The sequence below is a fragment of the Oryzias latipes genome, chromosome 3 (genome assembly GCF_053564925.1).
Source record: "Oryzias latipes strain Hd-rR chromosome 3, Olatipes_Hd-rR_3.1".
NCBI classification, from domain to species: Eukaryota; Metazoa; Chordata; class Actinopteri; order Beloniformes; family Adrianichthyidae; genus Oryzias; species Oryzias latipes.
The window spans coordinates 34,761,574-34,783,590 of NC_136239.1; the positions used below are offsets into that span (position 1 = coordinate 34,761,574).

At 36.6% G+C, this 22,017-nt stretch overlaps 1 protein-coding gene across 1 annotated transcript; it reads left to right on the forward strand.

The window, feature by feature from the left end:
• The first annotated feature begins 3,191 nt into the window (after window positions 1-3,191).
• On the forward strand, window positions 3,192-21,717 carry pepd (peptidase D). The gene is made up of 15 exons (XM_023953649.2): window positions 3,192-3,339; window positions 5,605-5,788; window positions 7,344-7,471; window positions 8,813-8,876; window positions 11,682-11,729; window positions 11,999-12,060; window positions 12,302-12,346; window positions 13,926-14,001; window positions 15,177-15,223; window positions 16,131-16,199; window positions 16,511-16,588; window positions 16,841-16,989; window positions 18,450-18,634; window positions 19,725-19,916; window positions 21,165-21,717. The coding sequence occupies exons 1-15, from the start codon at window positions 3,323-3,325 to the stop codon at window positions 21,297-21,299; spliced, it is 1,479 nt and encodes a 492-aa protein (XP_023809417.1). The 5' UTR covers window positions 3,192-3,322; the 3' UTR covers window positions 21,300-21,717.
• Window positions 21,718-22,017: the final 300 nt, after the last annotated feature.

Genomic DNA, 22,017 nt, shown 5'->3' on the forward strand with positions numbered 1-22,017 from the left:
TACTCCAGCAGTGCTCTCCTGTGGCATTGTTATGCAACATACACTATTGCTTATCAAACAGTTATAGGCCACAAAACAATAATTGAATGTTAATATAACTAGTTATATAGCTCTGCAAATACTGTGTCTAACTTTACTGTTGCTTAGCAACATGAACATCTCCCCTGCATTAGGTTACTTACAAGTGACTGCAAGCAGTGACCAATTATTTAGATAAATGTATTTTTAATTGTATGTTCGCATGTGTATATCATCCTGCTGGATTATATATAAACAAAATATAAACAAAGCAATCTATTTTTTGTTTCAATTTAAAAAACCTGGAGTTTGAAAAAAAACTGCGTATTTACACAACAAGCAGAATACATATTTACATGCAGTTGTTGCTCTTTTATAGTTGCATTTGAATTAATTTATATTTAGATGATTCACAGGAAGCTTTTTGAAATTTCTCTCTGGAAAAATATAATCTCCAGCTGTTTTTTAGCAGCCCATGATTGTTCAAAAGTTCAATATTTTGTTATGCCTTTTGAGATTTAATCCCACATAAAGGCAACTGTTGCTGCAAAAGTATCTATTAATCAGTCAGGTGTAAATTTTATGATTGACTAAAAAAAGGACTGTTGAACAAAGTTGACTTGCATGACTAAAAGAGACGTGTAATTGCAGTGTGAATGGGTTAATATGTCTTCGAGTGAAAAGTTTCACTTGAATTGCAATCCATTTGAAATGTCACCAGTTAAGTACAGGATTGGTAAACTGTGCAAAACCAACAGAAATCAAAATAAGCTTCAGACTTATTGAAACTGTTGAAGGATGCTGAGCGGAAGGAACCACTGGAGCCTGCTTGAACCAAGACCTTGCAGACTTCCAGAACAGTGTTTGTGCAGTTGAGCATTTATAAGGCTCAGAATTACTTCATAGGTTGGGATTGGTGGATATAGGCTAGTAGGGCCTGCCCTGTATTTTTATATATATATACACAGTATATTGTTTTGGGATTCAGCACTCATTTTTAGGCTTTTTCTTGTGTTTCAAGCAGAAATTCATTTGCTTTTCCAGGGTAAACTTTGGGGAATAATATGAGTGTGTGTCTACTAAAAACACTGTAAAAGCTCTGACTGGATTATGAAATCAATGGACATAACTGTGGATTCATTTCCAAAGAAAAACAAAATCTATAAAAAAAATGGATTAAGCTTTGACCTTTTAAAAAGTCCCAGCTGTTTGCACTTTGCAAAAATGTGCACTAGGGATTGATAAACCTGCTTGTAGTTCATGGGAGAACAATTTACTGAGAGATAACCATTTTTATTCAGTCACCACTCCACAGAAACGTAAATAAAAGGCAATTTGTTCCATTGCTAATATCAGTGTTCAGTATTCCTTTCTCACAGTTCAAATATCCTGTGCACATTTTAAAACGACTCAAAATATTTGAACATTTTGTAAAAGGCTTATTTTCTAGTCTAACTATAATCATGTTTGTATTCCTTGGTTAAAAATGTTTTTTATAGAGTGCAGCTCAACCAATTCTACTTAGGATCAATTAAAACATTTAATTCTTTAGAATATAGGATGACATGAGTGCCATACTTTATTTTTTTTAAAAACATCAGACATTAAGCTGTCTTCTTGGTAAATGCTGTCCATACTTCATAGAGGGAGTTTCATTTCTCTTGACACTGTCTGGATGTTGTCTTTCATGACATACTGATTGTGCTTTCAAGCATCATGTATCTGCAGTCCCCTAGAATTATTCATTATTTATCAGTTTCCCTCTGAACTGTTCTACACTAGGAGAGAAAAAATCTTCCCCTACTGCTTACTGTAAACGCACCATAGCACAGTGTGCTCAAAAAATCTGTCCAAAACATCTTCACTGTATCCCTCTGCAAAAAGTAGTCTATTTCAGTGTACTACAAGTCTATACTAAAAGCGAGGCTGTATATTTAAAGTTCACTTGTATACCATCTACACTGTTCCAATGTAGTCTTAAGAAGTATTCCGTAGGGATGCTTTCTACATTAGACATGGTCTATAGCACATTGGTATACTTAAACTCAAGTATACTTAATAAAATAAAGATTAAGTGCATTATTTTTTGCCATGGGATGTTTTATTCAAAACTAGAGATTACAGACTTAAGTTCAAAAGTGTAGAGACTGGTAGAAACTGTAGCTTTAAGATTAATTGTGAAACGAAATAGTTACATTTCTCTTGAATCTATGCATGTTTAATTTATTCAACTATACTCTCAGCAAAAAAACTAGTTTACTTTAAGTTGGTTTTATTACATAAACTTGAGTGTAAGTATTGCAAGTTAACCATGTAGGCCTACATGTAGTGTAGATAGACAGATAGACAGATAGATAGATAGATAGATAGATAGATAGATAGATAGATAGATAGATAGATAGATAGATAGATAGATAGATAGATAGATAGATAGATAGATAGATAGATAGATAGATAGATAGATAGATAGATAGATAGATAGATAGATAGATAGATAGATAGATAGATAGATAGATAGATAGATAGATAGATAGATAGATAGATAGATAGATAGATAGATAGATAGATAGATAGATAGATAGATAGATAGATAGATGACTTTATTAATCCCACAATGGGGAAATTTCATTTATCTGTGGCAGCAACACGACATTCAGAAATAATCTATATAATAGTAGTATATACTAATAGTAGTATACTAACTCAACTGAATATTTCATCAGACTAAATCACAACATTTTAAGCTTACTATATAATTAGTATATAAAAAAGTAAACTTCAAGAATAGTGCCTCACTTTTAGTTTAGACTAGGTATACTTGTCGTACACTAAATTTACTTTTTGCTAAGGATAAACTTTTAACAACCAGATAACATTCATCTATTCCAATTTACATTAATAACAGGCAGAATTAAACAGACAAAAGCTATGCATTGGTGGATTTATGATTGTTTTTTTTTTTTATTTGTCTGTTTGTGTTTGTTCCTTCTGGCTGCAAATCCTCACTGGGTTGTTGTTATTACTGTTATTATTATTAGTATTAGTATTATTATTATTAATAATAATAATAATACTAATAATAATAATATTGCTGTTGTTGTTGATTCGCAGCGAGTGAAGGCATGTTCTGTAACGTTCAATAATCTAGAAAAAAAGTTTGAACGTCGTGATTTGTCACTTCCTCGATTGAAGTTGCAATTTCCTGAAGACTTGAAAGCAGCACGGCGCTACATCAGCTGTTTCAGCGCCAGAGCTGACCACGTGATTCCTGTGAACACATGACAATCTGGCTCAAGATATCGTCATGGCTGCAGCACCACAGTGAGTTGACTGTACAAACAGCGTTATTTTCTGGGTTTAATCACTTATTTTAGCTGTAAATAGATACATCAATCTCGCAATATGTTGTCATTATTGCTAAATTTTCACATAGTATTACATTGCATTTTTAAGCAGAACATGATTTTTTTCTAAACCGTTATTTTGTTTAAAATGTATTTTACATAAAGAAACAGACATTTTTACAATATATGGAGTGGAACCTTATATCTTCAGACAAAAACGGATAATATTGTGAGGTTGTGAGCTTTGCAGCGTTCATAATATTCACGTTGAACTGAAAAGTTGCTTATTTCCTGTTTGAGAAAATTACGTGTCTTCTGTTGTGTCGCACAGCCCTGCATGATGGGAACGTGATGGAAATGCTGCAGGGTGGTTTAGGAATGTGCTGGATTTGCAGAAACTCCCTAAATAATATTATTATTTTTTTTTTTTACATTTAAACAACTTTAAGAAACGGGACAGTGGCAGCCTGTTCTTTATGTTAAAGAGAACAATTGTGTTTATTAAATACATAACAATTTGTTAGTGATTTTTTTTAGAGGAATTTTACTTTGAGGAATCTGAAATTTTGTTCCAGCCATGTTAAATTTTGCAACGTGGCCTAATCCATTTTTAATTCTGACCGTGCACGTATGCAATAATAGATCAATAGATCGATAGATATGCCTTTATTGTCACTGTCCACTTGAACAATGAATCTCACTGCAATAGCAGACAAAGCCTATAAAACGTCACACTGATACAAATCATTACCTATAAAAAGAAATTAAGTAACATGGAAATGATCTTGTTCCTAAAATTATTGTTCCAAAGTAAATTGGATTAAATCAGTAACTTTTTAGTTAAACATTCTAAATTTTTGTGCTTTTTTAAAAATTTAGTCTATCGTATTTTCTTGCATCTTTAATTTATTGGTAAAAATGTCGCTAGCCGGGGATCATCTTGATCGACCCCCACTCATCAACCCATCAACCCAGTCGACATAGAATGCTGCAGGAGGACTCCTTTGCTTTACAGGTCTCTGAGGTGGAGGATTAACCTTTGGTGCATTTAAGGTGGAAGTAGATCTGCTGAGTCTTTCTTTTTCTTATCAGCCTTGGCCTGAGACCAAGATTTATATCCAACACATATTGGTTACAAGTGTGCCTTTCTGCCTCAATCCACTGTGTTTCGCCTGAAATCATCTGACCCAATCCAGAGGATTAGCTTCAGAAACCATAACAAGTCTTCTCCCCACTGTAGCTCAACAGGTTGTCTTAAGGAGGTTCAGCAACAGGAAGCAATAAATAACTGCGTCCAATCATTTGATTCTGTCAAGTCTTTATCAATTTTTATTTCATTGAAACATTTATTAAATTATAACCGATTTGAAATTTATTTTTGATAAATGAAAATCATTTGATACACTATGTTATTTTGGTATTTATGATAAAAAAAAAAAAATTTTAAGCTTTAAAAATGTCCAAAAAAATGATCGTACTGTAAATTCATACTAATGTGGGAAAAGTAGTTTGTAACACTTTGGGTTCAATTCCCAATGGGCTTCATGAAGTATAGGTCTTTAGGCTAGCCAGACCCTTCACACCACAATCTCCCTGCATAGCCACAAGACCCAAATCTGGGTTTCGGTCCCCAGCCTAGATTTAATACAGGGTTGTGTTAGGAAGGGTATCCGGCGTAAAAAAAATAAATAAAATAAAATACTATTAATCACCTGTCAAAGCGTTGTGATGGCATGCACAGAAAGGTGAACAATAACTTCAAAGTACTACTTAAAATATAACTGTCAGTCCGCTAACAGACTGAAAGTATCTTTCTTTGTTACATAAATACCATTTACACAATACATTTAAGTTGAACTTTTTTAAACTTTTCCGCATCACTTGAGATGGTGGCTATGGATTCTCATCATTTGTTGGTTATTACAGAATTGTCGTATTCTCAGAGAGGATTTGTTATAATGACCCCATGGTTTTCTTGTTGAAGTATATATTTTTAAATTATATTTAAACTTTTCACTTTGTTTTCAAACTTGTTTTGGGCCTCAACATTGACTGAAAATGTGACTCAGGTTTTGCTTGCATTTTGGAGGATAATGATGATAATGATGTAAAGAGTCAGTGTGGTTCTGGTGCTGCATGTGCTGCACGTTCTGATTATGACATCTCAGTTTTTAATATAACCACTAATTATCCTTCCTGTCAGTCTCTCCATCTCCATGATCTGATCTCTCCGTCCCCTCAGACCTGTCTACTGGCTGGGTAATGACACCCTCAGGGTGTCGGCTGCCCTTTTTGCCGAGAACCGTCGAAGGTTATGCCAAGGCCTTCAAGGAAAAGAAGGCATGTTGCCGAAGTCGGTGGTGGTGCTGCAGGGAGGAGAGCAGCAGCAGAGGTACTGCACAGATACAGACGTCGTCTTCAGGCAGGTAAGTTGGCCGAACTTTTTCTTCTTTTTATCTATCAGCAGTGAGTTTGAAGCACTTTGACCCATCCTAACACATTCACCTGGTGTAGCCGATCACATTAAGAAAAAGTCTTTTGTTGGAACAAATTAGGCCTACACAATAAATCCCAAATGTTTATCGTGATATTATGCAGAGCAATACACATATCGCAAAAGTCAGCGAAAACTGCAACAAGTGAGCGCCCTCGGGCGCATTTCGGGCAGCCAACTCAGGCAGGCTTTTACTTAGGCCACTCCCCTAGGGCGGGTCGGTTAATCAACTCACCTGTGTAGCATCCTATTGAAGTCCAGGTGTGTAAGTTGTTCATCCTTCTTTACTGCAGCACTGCGTTCTTTGCCCCACCCTCCTCCCCGGCTTCCACCCGTGAGCTCCGTTAGGGGTAGTTATTACCCAAAAGTTTATGGAAATTTGTCTCTTGGAATTGCACGGAGTCTTATGCCAAACTAAAGGAATGTGAAATGCCAACTAAAGGAATGTGAAATGCAAAGTTAAAGGAATGTGAAATGCAAAGTTAAAGGAATGTGAAATGCAAAGTTAAAGGAATGTGAAATGCTCACTTGGAGGAATGTGAAATGCTAACTTAAAGTAAAGTGAATGCTAACTTAAAGGAAAGTGAATGTCAAAGAATGTAAAAGCAACAAAGTATGTGAAAGCAAACTAAAAGATGTGAAAATAAATATTATTACTACTGCATGAGTTGTCTGACTAAAATGGCAAGATAACAATTTTATGGCAACTTGAAGTATTTAAGGAATCAAATAAATCATTTTATGCGTTTGACCAATCGGATGGAGTCCATTTATGTTAGATGCTTGCCTGTTATGTAGACGAGGGTCATTTGGAGAATAATTTAAGTTATGTTGACTCTTATTTAAATTAAACTATTTCAGTAAAATGGAAATGATGTTTTTGGTTGTTTTGCGATTTGATCATGTATCGCAAGTTATATCGTCATCGCAATATTTATGACTAATATCGTAAATTGCGAGATTTCTTCATACCATGCAGCCCTAGAACAAATAAACCAGGACATAGAAGGCTTTCCTTTCCTTTCCTTTTGTGTTTTTAACATGTTCTTGTGTCATTTTTTCTAAAATTTAAAAAAGATTTTATATCTTTATTCAAATCGTTGTGAATCAGTAACAGACAAAAAAATGCTGTTTTTTTTTTTTGTTATTTTAAAAAGGCCATATTTGTGATGGTGAAATTATACTGGGCATGCTCCAACTCCCTGCTCTGAGCTCTCGGCAACAGGAAGGGGGGCGGGGTTGCTGCACACCTACTGTCCCGCCCACAACTCAGTGGCAAATTTCCATGTCCTACAAAATTGATTGATTAGGCTAAAAACAAAATAAGCATAATTAAAAGGCCGCTTTTCCAATAGATAAAAAAGATGATCAGAGTGCATCATCAGATGAAAGTCTTCACATTCTATTAAATAAAGCGGCTAAATTGAGGAAACACACTTATCTCTCCCCCCATTTTGTGTTTTACTCTGTATCTGATGTTGTTCCAGGAGTCTTTCTTTCACTGGTCGTTTGGAGTGACTGAAGCCGACTGCTATGGAGCCATTGATGTGGACTCTGGGAAATCAATCCTTTTTGTACCTAAACTGCCTGAAAGCTATGCAACTTGGATGGGAGAGTAAGCTCACTAATCCTCAGAGCTCTGTTCGCTGCATACTCTCCATTCTTAGCTATTCTTTTGCTTTTCAGAAGTTAATTTTAGTGGGAATCTTTCAGCCACGGATCCTGTTGGAGTTGAATCAATTGAAAATGCATCTGAGAGTTCCCTTAAATTGCATTTTTTTGTCATCACAAATGCACCTTGGCGGTTAGGAAAACCGTGTAATGCTGTTTGTTATGCAGGAGGGATTTCTGTTCAACTCTCAGCCTCTGTATTGTTGCCGTGTAGAAGAAACATGAAAGCAATGGATGCAATGTTTGGATAGAAACTTGCTGACTTGTCCATATTTTTTTACACTTCCCTTTATAACATCCTGTCATCTGACTTATAAAAAATGAAACAGGAATAATTATGCTTGGAGACCTTTTTTTCTCCCCACACTTCTTTTTTTTCCCATAAGCTACACATTGAAATTTTTTCTTTTTTTATGATTTCACTCTTGAGGTCTGAACTTTGGATGGAGATTACGCTGCTATCTCTTTGGTCCAAAGTCTGCATAGTGCCAGTTTGAACCTCTGTATGAAAGAAGCAGATCATTGTCAGGAGACTTCATTGAAAGTTTATGCGGTTGAGATGAATATTTTACCAAACTTGGCAACAGTTTAAGCAGTTGTACATAAGAATAACCACAGAATTCTTGGGAGTCTTTTGCATCTTAAAGGCCCACTCCAATGAAAACTGTGCTTTTTAACATGTTTTTGTGGCATTTTTCTGACATGTATAAAGAAAACTAAGCTCCAAAATTGCATTTTGGAGTGTTTCTGTATTCAAATCACTGTGAATCAGGAGCAGACGAAAAATGCTGTTTAAAAACAAAAACAAAAACTCATTTGAGACGTAGAAAATACGCTGGTCAGGCCACAAGCTCCCTGCTCCCTCCAGCTAGATCCATGTACGTCTTCATGGCTCAAACCTGTATAGCTGGATAGCTCCAGTGTCGCTCATCATTTTTGTTGCACCGCTAAAGGCTTCCACACAACTCCGAGGCAAATTTCTAATAAACTCCTGCCTCTCTGCAGAAACTATGCCCTAGAAAATGACCCATGTTTTCCATTTTGCCTAAAAACTGCAGAATTAAAAATAAAAGTCCACGGGGAACATTTAGATCAAAAGATGATCGGAGTGGGTTTTGATTTTTTTGTTTTCAGCTTATACAGTTTTTACAGTTACAATATTATTTTTGCATTGAATAAAAGGCCGTCTTTTTACTGTGCCTGTTGAGCTTTTCTTCTTGTGAAAATGGCAGATGTTTTCTTATTTATTGCATTTGTCTTTACGTTGCTTTTCTTTTGTTTACAGGATTTTTCCTAAAGAGCACTTCAAGGAGAAATATGCGGTGGATGAAGTGCATTACACGGCTGACGTAAGTGCTGCTTTGTGCAGATCTGACCTTTATTTAGTGCAGTGATTGAATCTTTGTGTTCGGTCGTAGAGCTCTGACTCACATTCAGGTACTTGAGTGCTTCCTCATGAGAGTTTAGCAATGAATTATGTCATTGTTCATCTAGTTTCATGTCAAACTTTCCTTTTTTTACATTTACCCAAGTAATTTTATCTCAAAATTGTTCGCCCAAAAGTTTTTTGATCTTTGCATTATGTTTACTCTGGGTTCAAATAGATATTAAATCCCTACTTTCACTCAGCTACAATGATCTGTGTTAATCTAGTTACATTTTTATTCTTTCTTTCAAAACTTTTTACTATTTATTTAACATTAACATAATTTTATGCAAGTCTTTTTTTTTAAATTCAACAAAAAATGAAAACAAATTTTAAAATATAGAGTTACGGTATTGGGTAACACAACTACCAAAATCCAATATTTGGCTTTTCTCATTAATTCTGCACATTAGTGAAAGTCTTGTTGCTTTAAAATCTCTAAAGCCTTTTTTTTATTTATTTGTTTCATTTAATTAAAGACATAGTTTTAAAATCTGAAAGAAATAGAAATTACACTTTAATTTTAATTTTATAAATCCGGACAAAATATTTAAACTTTTACTCTGTTATTGACTAGAATTTTTTTCCAATTATTTACTTATACCTACTTAAATAAGTACGTTTTCTTTTACCAGAGTATTTTTTTAGCCAATGTCACTTTTACTTACGGTATGTAAAATCCCTGTGTGCCTTATAATTTTTATTATATGCATTTAAATTCACTTTTTTTTGACACCATCTTTGTTGTTATCCTTTGTGGAGATTTGGATGTTTTTGCTGTTTATTTACTTTACTTTTATTTTTTTTAGTAATAAATACATTTTCTAAATATTGGCAGAATAAATCAAATGACACATAGGACTCTCAAAGGTTAGGGATATTTTTATTGGCTTTTATAGGTACTTCTCAAGAAATTAAGACCCTTACTTTAAAAAGTCTGAGACTTTTTGAAGACAAAACAAAATGATGCGATTAGACGAACTTAAACAAAAGCCTAAGATTATTTATATATCTTTGTTGTTTCAAAATCTCATCTGATGGGAGTTTTTTGTCACCTCTTCTAATGTTCTTTTTCATGAGGTTATTTTTAAGCTGCAGCAGCTTTTCTTAAAGCTAAGGTCATCATTTAAATGGTTGATCTAGATGTTTGTACATGAGGTGAGTTTTCAATGACTATCACATGAGCTCTGCACCATCGAGATGAACAGGGACCAGTCTACAATGTTCATTCCGATGTTAACGGGGTCGGTCTGTGCTCTGGTGTAGGTGGGTGCCACGCTGGAGATCATTTTACTTTCACATGTGCATTAACTGCTTTCCCATCCTTAAATACCAGCAGCACGGCCAGTTAGGTCTTTCTCACATCCTCATAGCTGCTTTCCTCCTCTTCTCCACCATATTATCTAATCAAGGCAGTTGCTTTAGGTATGTTTTCTAAACAGTTATCAAGTAATTCACACTAGTTGGAACATATAATGTGGTTTCCTGGTGGTAAATGTGACTTGGTGCAGAACTTTGACTGTGGATCCAAAGATCTGGCAGCTGTTAACAGCAGATGCTCTTACCTAGAAAGATAGCTGCTGCACGTTGGACAGTTATCCTCCTATCAGTGAAAGAGAGACAAGAGATCATCAGTTTCTGACCTCATTGCGTTGAGGTGATACTGCTGCCACACTTGAGGGAAAGAGACCTGTGTGAAGCCAGAGCTTCATCTGCAGGGCTGAGCGACAAAAATGCTGTAAATGTACAACTTACTATTAGACCTCTAAAGTTCTTTTTTGTCACTTTGTTTTATTCCTGAATCATGTTCGAGAACTATGATCACCTCCTTTATGGTCTCCTCCGTTGACCCTGCCACCCTGGTCAGTGCTGCTTGTGACAAAGTCATAAAAAAAACTTTTTCAGAATAGAGGCTTTCTGTTGGTTTTATCTTCAAAGCAAACATTTTATTTTTTTGATCGCCTAGGGGTGACAATCATGTCTGTCTAACTTTTAGAATAATCGGCAAAAGTAAACTTTTGAATTCCCATAGCAACAGAGGTTCCTAATATGGTCATATCGTTTCATTCAGCTTAAGCCAGGGATTCATGTATCACTTTTTTTTCTTTTACAATGTTTTGGTGAAAAATGTGCACGTAACAGTAACTCGCCACTTTGCAAGCTCACCACACTTACGCTGTTCTTTAAACTTTATTTCCAAAAGTTTTCCCCAAGTATCTTGCCAATGATGCTCAAGGGGTAAGGTGACAATAGATCGACATCCCTTAAAAGAGTTTAACTTTGTTGCTAGTATTAAAGGTGGCCAATGCCAGAAATTAATTTTCACCAGGTACTGGCTGGTTGCAAATTTTGGTGACTTTTTAGTATGTAGCAGGGTGAAATCTTTGCTCCAAGGCACAGTAAGAAAAAAGAATTGCAAAAACAATCTGGTACTTTCAGTCCAGGACTGCTGCGGGACATAATATAAGATTTTTCAGGTCTTATTTATTTTTGCTCAGGAGGTCAAATGTTTAATGAACATTAGGATGAGGAGTCAAACGACAGCTGTTTTAGCATAGTCCCAGGACCGAGTCTTTTTTTTCGTGGTGCTTCTGCTGTGGACTCGCAGCAGCTGGACGGAGCCGCCTGACTCACCTGCAATGTGCTGACTCAAAGCAGCAGGGAAGTGAAGCTTGTCGTTTCTGCAGCGACTCCTCTGATGATGCTCTGTCTGCCCGCATCCCTGCAGATCGCTGATGTCCTGTCCAGGATGACACCAGCTGTTCTCCTGACACTGGTAACAGTCCTCTATCAGCTCATTCTTTGGTTCTTATTAAATATTGGACTCTCAAAACGGAGCCGGTTTTTAACATTTGGTGTAAACCAGCGGCTCAAACTTCCTGTACTTGTGATTTTTAAAGGAAAACAAAACGTAATTTTCTGAGACGTATTAGTTATTGATTTGATACTAAAAATGTGACATCAAAATAAGTCTGAACTGCCTTTGTAATCTTTTGATGTGATAATCTGATTTAGATCCACTTTTTTTTTATTTCCTTCCTGCAGCGAGGCCTGAATACCGACAGCGGGAGCGTCTGCCGCGAAGCCTCCTTTGAAGGAATCAGTCGGTATGATTTTTCTGCTTTAAATCAGGATTATGAACAACTAAATAGAAAAAATAAATCCTTATTGTGCATAGTTTTTAAAAAAGGGGTCATTTTTATTTGAATTTACCATATTTTTAATGCACACTAACTGGAAACAACGAGGATTTAGCTTTGATTGGTTGTCTTAAGTACTTTTCTTTGAAAGCACTTGTTGTTTATTCATCAAACTCACATCGTCTGCTTTTGTCCCGTCTGTCTCCAGGTTCACGGTGAACAACAGTCTTTTACATCCGGTCATCGTGGAATGGTGAGAAGCTCCAATTGGTTTTTCTTAGATGAACGCAAATATTCATTTTTTTTTTTTTAGATTCTGAATTTGGTTTCCCGTGAACCCCCTTCCATTTGCATCTGTCAACTTTGGTGATTGAGTTTCCGTAATGAGAATCTCTCTCCTCTGTCCTTCATCCACCCCCACCCCTGAAATCCGCCTGCATGGATATGATGGACTTCGTGCTTGCCTGCCTCTCATTGGTATTAGAGCTCGCACCCTCCAGATGAACTGACATTTGCAGAAATGAGGAGGAATGCTGCGTAGGCACAACTCCTGGGGAGCAGAGCCTGATTGAACCCTCTGCCCTGTCTTCCTGTTTAGAGCCTCCCTTTGAAAAAGCTTGTTTCTGCTGGTTATCAACACTCTATTAATCATTTGATGATATGTTTTGGTGAAATAGTTGTTTGTATCAGGCAAGGTCATCACTACAAGGAAAACTGACGGCAAATATAGAAATGGCAAACTCTATCAGTTAAAAATTCCTGTAGGTTAAGTCTAGCCTGTGTCTGAATTCCCTCACTACTTCCTAATGGCTAAAAGACAATGATTAGGGGGTCATATTTTAAAAATAACCCACGATAAGTGAAATTCAATATGGGATTATAAATGTTTTAAGGCTGTAAAACTCCTCACTGCACACTTTTTACACTTCTCTCTATCAGACATGAATATTTTCCCACTTTTCTCTCTTGTTTAAACCCTCAAAGTTCAAACTTTCATGGAAAAATAAGTCCAGAGTTATAGAACGAAAACAAATATTCTATCCTGATGATAGATTTTTGTACATTTGGTAAGCTGAACGCATTTTGTACAGGAGACATGAAGATTGACAATGCTTTTTAGCCAATCAGGATGCAGAACAGTGGAGGAAAAAAAAAAAAAAAAGCTAAATTGATCTGGAAAAAAATCCACGAAACGGCGAGACTGTGAACGGTCAACTGTAATGTAGCGAGTCAACACTATAGTGTAGGACTGTCTAGTGTCACGTTTTTTAACAAACTTCGGACACATCTTTACAAAAAAACAACATTTTCCACAAAAAAAAAATTCTCAAAAGGTCACCGATTTGCTGAAGTAAAAACCTAAAAAATAGGAACATTTTACAGAGACTATTTAAGAATCCAGTTTAATAATTACAACTATTAAAAATAATTTTAAAATAATTCTTTCAAATGACAAATCATTCAAACCCCATGCATTGTGGTCTATATTCGCCAATCAAGTGAGCATCGATGCACGCTAGATCTTCGCATAGACTTCTGGGAAATTTCCATGCCACTGGATTTGGGGATTGCAGAATCAGAGACTCCGAAAAAAACGATAAACGTGCTATAAAGTGTACTAGGTTGTGAAAGAATTCTGACACAACCTTGGCCTTTTTTTTTCTATTCTGTTGCCTTCTCCCATCAGGCTGTTGAAGACAGAGTTTGTTGCTGTAACTGCACCTATAAATGTACAAACTTGCATTATTTTTGCCTAACCTTAGAGGAAAGTCTGTCCTTGTTTGCACATGAGCAGCTTCACTCTTTTTTTTTTTCCCCGTCTGCGTTCGCAGTCGTCTCCTGAAGACGGACATGGAGCTGGAAGTCCTTCGCTACACCAACAGGATTTCCAGTGAGGCTCATAAAATGGTAAGAACCTGCTCCTCCTATGCACGGATGATTAAATGGATTCACATTGAGAAAAAGCACAAGAGTCTGAACGGCTCAGAGCATGACAGTATCTTTAAGACTCACCTGAAACCATAAATGTTTAGAAATTCTCTCTTTTTCCAACTGTCTCTTATAGTTCAGGGACTTGGCAGTTGACCGGAATAACATTTGACCAGTAAGCTGGAACATGAAAACAGAGTTTGCAGAGTGCACATGATTTTATTTCATGTATAGGCTCTGCAGGGCTGCAGCAGTTGACCTCACAATCTTATCTGTCCTGTGAAGTGATTCACTGAAGCCTTTTCAGACGTGCCATCATTTTCTTTTATTGCGAAAAATGGTGCTGACAGCTCTACCTGCATGCTTTGCTGCATCGGTAAACATGGATTCATTTAGACTCAAACTCTCAAGAGACAATTGGAGAAAAACAGAATAGTTTAGGTTTATTGCATTAGGGTTAAGGATTTTCTCAAGCATTAAAGAAAAAATAAATGCATTTTTCACTCCTGAATGGCTTACAGTTCAGATATTTGCATCCGTGATGGGAATGTGCCAGTACTTTAAGGAAACAGCCTCACAGGACTGTTTTGGGTTTTTTTTGGGACAAGCAGCAGACAAAAACTGCAACGGATAAAGAGCAGAGTAGGAGTGAGAAAATTATTATTTTATCTGTTTTGGCTAACGGCTTCGATCTGTTGGGTCACTGATAAGTGAATGCTGGAAAACAGAAGCTTCTTCTTAATGCATGTAACCCCTGCAACATACCAGCAACCTTCTCCACTGCCAACACAAACGCCGGCCAGCCCCAATTCTGTAGTTGACTGATGGGGGGGGGGGGTTTAAACTGCATTTTCCTCTTTCACTAACCTTTCCAAGCAGATCATGTTTTTGGTATTGACCTGCTAAGTAGCTGATTTTCAGAAAAGTTAATGCAATCTAATCTGCAAACATTGAGGCGTCTTCAGTGCAGATTTTATTTGAAACATTCGAAAAATATTAAGTCTTTTTTTTTTCAATTCAAAGATAGATTGGTGCCAAAAAGAAGAAAATTATTTTCTAATAATATAGTTGAATGTTCAGGATAGATTAAAAAATATTTATCCATGCAATCTCTTAAATGTGTTGATAATATGAAACCTTTTTTTTTGTTTTAGATCATGAAAAACGTCAAACCGGGACAGAAAGAATATGAAATGGAGAGGTAATTTTTCCTGATTTTTTTTTTATCCGGCATTCTTCTTTTACCAATTTTAAAATCTATATACTTGACATTATTACAATACTGATATATAAAAACAAAAGATCTCGTTTTTGCCTCTTTTAAATCAATGCAATTCTTGATTTATACTTTTTTATTATTAAATGTTCCCCTTTCCGTTAGGGAGAGTTTGGATGCGTTTTTTATTTTTTTTTATAGATGGCATTTCTTTGTCTGCTTCTGATTCCCATCGATTTGAATAAAGAAATACTCAGAAATGCAATTTTGAGCTTAATTTTCTTTATATTTCTTCTCCATCCTCAGACAAATGCCTTAAGAACATGTCCTGGTCAAGAGGCTGTGTGTAATGTCAACTATTATATGTCAAAAAATGCAGAATTAAACGTATTCAGGCCTATAATCTGTGTAACTACTGAGTCATCATATAGTGAGTCATCAGCCTCAGTATTTTCTGATCGATCAAACAATCATTGATTTGATATTTACACTGAAGAATCTTTAATAATGCAAGCAAAATACTTTGCAATGTGGTTTAATTTGTTTTTACCTCTTCCCACGTTAGAATTTATTATTTATGGCCCCGCCCCCATAGTGTCGTGTTATCAAAACAGCCGTCTGTTATCCTTAATTACATTTTGCTCTGTTGGAGGAACCATGAAACGCAGGCAAAGCCAGTCTGCCGTCAGCGTCTGTGAAGTGTTTTGATGTGCCGGGCCTGAAAATGATTAAAAAAATGTTCTTCAATGAATTTAAAAAAAAGAATCGAATCAGGCAGAGAGCAGGGCCGTTTTTAAAGCGAAGAAATGTTCTCTCTGATCTCGGATATGCTGAAATTGCTGCACGTCATTTGTCCTGCTAAAGTTTTTTTTTTTTTTTTTTGTTCCTGCAGTCTTTTTCAGCACTATTGCTACACCAAAGGAGGGATGCGCCACACCTCCTACACCTGTATCTGTGGATCGTAAGGCTGGCCTTCATTGTTTTTCACCCACATTTGCACTTGATGATTAGTTACTAAATACAGAGGGCACGTCACTTTGGATGAAAATCATTTTTCTAAGCGCTGTCCGCCCTTTACCATAAAGGTCGGGAGTTTTGTCCTATAGATTATTAGTTAGAGGATGAGAGTCCTGTTTCTGTTGAAATTTTTAGTCTGGAACATGACACTGCTGTCACTGTTCATCTCTGCTACCCTTTTCACTTAATTTTTCAGCATGAATTCTTGTCTGTAATTCATTCATGCCTAAATTGTGTGTTTTGCATTCAAACCAGGGGCAATAACTCCTCTGTCCTCCACTATGGCCATGCTGGAGCTCCCAATGACAAGACTATTCAGGATGGAGACATGTGGTGCGTAGCTTTTTCCTGCACTCTAGGCTGTCGATGTGTAATATTTACATGTAGATATGCTACGTAGCGATAAAGTATAGGTTTTTCCTTTTCTGTTTGTTGTCATTTTGTTATGTAAAAATGTGACCTTTAGTTAAGTTTCATTTGTGTCTTCCACCCAAGAAACTTGAAAAAAAATGCTTTGAAAACAAGCCCAAAGCATTTTTGAATAAAATTTGACTTAATTCGCTCTGATGTTTCGGTTGCCTGCAGTCTGTTTGACATGGGTGGGGAGTACTACTGCTACTCTTCAGACATCACCTGCTCCTTTCCAGCCAACGGCAAGTTCACTCCAGACCAGAAGGCCATCTATGAGGCCGTTCTGAAGTCATCTCGCGCCGTCCTGGCTGCCATCAAACCAGGTTAAAAAAACAAAAAACCTTCTAAGCCAGCAGCTTTCGCCTTCACTTGTCTTCTTTTTTTGTAATTCTATGTTAAATTGTTACATAAATATGACTGCAAAGTCCACAAAAGGGTTTAGTTTTACCTGAAGCTACAGATCAATTCATAGTCCCAGTCTGTTTTCATTTTAAACTCAAACTTAAGCTTGTGTGAGGGAATACAAGGCGGGGAGCGTCAAAACCATGACATCTGGCATCTTTGAGGGCGTACAAATAAATAGTTCTTTAAAGCTAATAGAAAAATAATGATGGACCACTAAAAAAAATGATGGATTAAAGGTGTCATGGGGGCTTTAACAGACAGGAAGCAGACAGATTTTCTTCCTTCTGCATCTACAAGAGTAGCTGTTTGCCTCACAGGAGGAGGAAGCTGGACGGTCTTAAGCCCCCAAAAGCATCCTATAATTGAGAAAAATGTCCTAAAGTGTTCATTAAGTGCTGTTTAATGACAAGTTTAATTTTCATGTGCGCTTTGAAAAAAATCTACAGGTTCCTTTATTTTTGAAGATCTTTAAAAAAAAAAAGTACACAAATATTTTAAATGGAAGTTTACTATCCAATCATTAATTTTGAATTGTTTTGTAAAATACAGCATGTTTTGTTTTTTTTCTTAATCAGAAGTAGAAGATTGCAGCCCTTTCAGTCTAGTATTTCACAACGAGCTAGTAACTTCAGACCTTGTTGGTTTTCCTCTGGGATTTAATTTTTGTGGGGAGAGACGATGTGTTTTTTTACGTCATTTTTTTTCCAATGTTATTTATTTCCTATAGGCAGTAGTCGTCTAAACCCAAATTTATTTTAGTTTTCATTTGATTAAAAAAATGACTTTTAAACTTTTAAAAAAAACATTAAACAATAACATAAATGGGAAATGATTTAAAAACAAATTCAGTCAAACATAGTCTGTATTAGAAGGACATTTATGGAAATGTGCACACAGATGTGCTTTTATGAGGAAATTTAATTAATTTTTCACCAACAACTTTTTTATATACAGTCGTTGAGTTAAGAAATGTTTAAAAAAAGAACCAGTATTAAATAATAATGTTTGAACAAAGCAAAATGTGAATTTAAATTTTAGAATAAATGTGAAAACTGAAAAGTAAAACTCATTAATTTTACAGCAAGGAACAAATTAGTAGACTTTTTGTGTAGCTCTGCCTTTTTAGACCATTTTAAGTAGCTAAGGCAATTTAATGAATGTTTTTTTATGTTTTTGTTTCTAATTGAAAGGATGTTCTTTGTATAAAAATCATTATAAATGCCTTCAAAATATGAAAAACTAAATGGGACAAAATGTCAGCAGGATCTCTAAAGAGTGATGCATTTTTTTTATTAAAGTCGTTTTTTAATTTCAATTTCCAGTGACAGTATTCTTGTAAATCCTCCTTTTCTCAGTGCAACATGCGTTTGTTTTGCAGGTGTGAAATGGACTGACATGCACCGCCTGGCTGACAGGATTCACCTGGAAGAACTGGTGAAGCTTGGCTTGCTGCACGGCGGCGTTGACGACATGATGAAGGTGCACCTGGGCTCCGTCTTCATGCCCCACGGCCTGGGACACTTGCTGGGCATCGACGTGCACGACGTGGGAGGTTACCCGGAGGTCAGGCGGAGAAGAATTCAGTGATGGTTACGGTAACAAGCATCGGTCTGCAGATGAGGCTTTGGCAGGGACGCTCTTGACACAGAAGATGATGTTCCTAAAATATTGATGAGTCATCAATTATACAGAGAGTATTGATGCAGAAGTGAGAGGGGAACACGAGGAGGTCAAGCCACATGAATGGGTTCAGGGCGAGGGCAGAGAGAAGAAGGTGAAATGTTGGTTGCGCCTGAACACAGAAGCTTTCATGCTGCGATGCAGGAATTCACCAGGAAATGGAGGGAAAAGCTAACAAGCAGTGTTTCCACTTCAGCAGCTGAATGATTCCAGAAGGGACTCTTGGGAAAATTCAATTTAAAACACCTAAGTTCAAGCAAAGTCTTTGCTTAAAGTTTCTAAAGACACTTAAAATAAAGTTTTATTTACCAGAACCAAAGTTTTACTCAACTCTACTTTTTAGTGGAAAGGAAGAGTAAAAACTGTTTAAGACCCCCTCCGATGAAAATGGTGTTTCAGTGTGAACATGTTCTTGTGGCATTGTCATGATGAAAGAGGACTAATATAAAGAAAATAAAGATTAAAATGGCATTTCTGAATATTTCTTATTTAAATCAGGAGCAGAGGAAAACATGCTTGTAGATGTGACAAAAATTCAAAAAGGCTAGTCGATTCTTCGTCTGAGCTGGCATCTGGCTCATAACTGTACGACTGAATAGCTCCGATATTGCTCACCATTTTTGTTGCACCGGTAATGTTAGGTTGAGGTTGGGAGGGGCTGTATGCTAGCTGGAGAGCGACGGGAAATGGGAGTGGGCTTACTTTGCACTTACAGTCCCACCCAGAACTCTGAGGCGATTTTCTAATGAACTCCTGCTGTTCCAAGAAAACACCTTTTTTTTTTTCTTGTTTTTTTTTTTACATTTTTGGCTAAAACAACATGATTGGAGTGTGACTTTAAAACAAGCTTAAATTATTGCAGAAAGTTACAAACAATAAACTCACCTTTCAATAGGGACCATATACCCTCCAGGGTTTTGGCTGCAGTTTTCACGTATCAAGAAGTTTTTCTCCATGCCGTCTTGTGTTTAAGGGGGTGGACCGCATTGATGAACCCGGACTGAGAAGCCTCCGTATGGCTCGCTTGGTGCAGGAGAGGATGGTCCTCACCGTGGAGCCTGGAATATACTTCATCAACCACCTGCTGGATCAAGCCCTATCCAACCCCGCTCAGCGCTGCTTCATCAACGACCACATGCTGGCTCGCTTCAGAGGCTTTGGAGGGGTCAGTGTGTTTATGTGATCGTCTTTCCTTTTTTTTTTTTAAAGTGGAACACAAAGCAGAGAAAATTAGTTGCATTTTCCAAACAAAAGTAAAGGGAATTTGGTAGATTGTGAAATGTTTATGTCATGAATGATAGAAACTTGCTGTTTGCTTGCTAACGTGTGTCAGGTTTGACCTGGAACTAAACTCTGATATCTCTATGATCCGTATATACTTCACTAGAACTTGTTAACTTGTGTGTTCATCATGATAAACGCACATAGAACGACCAGGAAGCAGCAGTTCATTTAGACTTACAGGGCTGGTTCTGATGACAGGCTCAGTTTGTGAAACCAGACGTCGCATGAACAATGATTGTCGCTGCCACATGAGTTGGTCGGGTATTTCACAAACTTAATCACATTCAGAAACGACAGCATTTGCCTTGATGCTGCTTGAGATGTGCAAGAAAATGAAACAAAGTCCAGAAAAATCAAATAATTTTCCTTTTAATGGCTTCTTATTTTATAGACAGTGGAATTTTTATATATTTTTGTAGGTTGAAAAAGGACATGGAACGGATTTGACATTATATAGTTTTCAGGTTAGAGATGGGGCTGCACGGTATGAGGAACACCTGCGATATTTGTGATTAATATTGCAATGACGACATAACTGTAGATGCATGAACAAATAGCAAAACAACTAAATACATAATTTCCATTTTACTGCAACAGTTTAATTTAAATAAGAGTCAACATAACTTAAATTACACTTCAAATGACCCTCGTCTACATAGGAATCGAGCATCTAACATAAAAGGGCTCCATCTGATTTGTCAAATGCTAAATTGGATTTATTTGATTATAAAAGCACTTCAAGCTGCCATAAGATTGTTTTAGCACATGTAAGGTAGCCATTCATCGCAATTTTTGCCGTCATTTGCTGTATGCGTATGGCACAGCTTGATATTGTGTTATCAATAAACTGCGCTTTATTGTGCAGGCCTAGTTAGAAAAAACTTAAATTTCAAACCGGAATTTGATTATTGCAAGCTATCAATAACAAAATATCTTCCTAAATATATCTTAATTCATGAATGGATTTGAACATTTAAAAATGTAAAATAAGATAAAGAAATACACACTTTACATAGTTACTATAATCTGGTTTCTAACTTAAATTTGCGTATACATTTTTAATATTGCTTAACTGATCCACCTCACATTGAACTTTTGTCTTTTGTCCATGGTTTTCTGCTGCCTGCAGGTTCGCATTGAAGACGACATAGCAGTGACGGCGGATGGCGTAGAGCTGCTGACCTGCGTCCCTCGCACGGTGGAGGAGATCGAAGCGTTTATGGCCGACTCTGGCAAACCGTTCAGCCCGGTCCAAAACAAGTAGAAGTGTTCAAGAACCAGATGGAATTAATTTAGTGCAAACGGTTAAAAAAAATACAATTACAGAGATAACAGATAAAATCTATGTTTTGAAGGACAATAAATTTCACTCCACATCTGCTTGATATCGAGCCTCTTTATATGTAGCAAGCTTCTTATTATTCCAATAAAAAAAGATACGTTTTCATACTGAATAAGCCCTGGTCTGAGCTCTATGTGCCAATAATGAATCCAGAAATGAAAGTTGTGACTCTGAAATTTGTTTATGCAGACTTTAAAAGGGAAACCTTTCTTGAACAGTGTATTGCCTCCCAAATTGCACAGTTTTGTAATTTTTTAAACCTTTTTACATCCTCCCTCTCTGTAATCCTGTGTTTACAAGATGCAGTAACACTGGATAAAATAAACATTTTTGACTCGAACTTGTTCTTGTATTTTTTGTACATTTATTTCAATCTGTTTAAAGCACATGTATATGTAACCTGGTACACTCTGGAAGCTTTTTTTCTTGCCGCGGAAGGTCGCTCTCGGGAGTCTCAGCCTCCAGTCACATGCTGAAACTGATACCTATTAGGTCAGCGTACCTACCTTAAGTCCCATACCTCTTCTTTACCACCTTTTTCCCTTTTAAAAACAATTTACTGACTGGTTATGCCAACCTGGGGGTGTGGACAAACACCATGAAATCACCGCCAGGAGCTGAAACTACATTTAGACCAGCG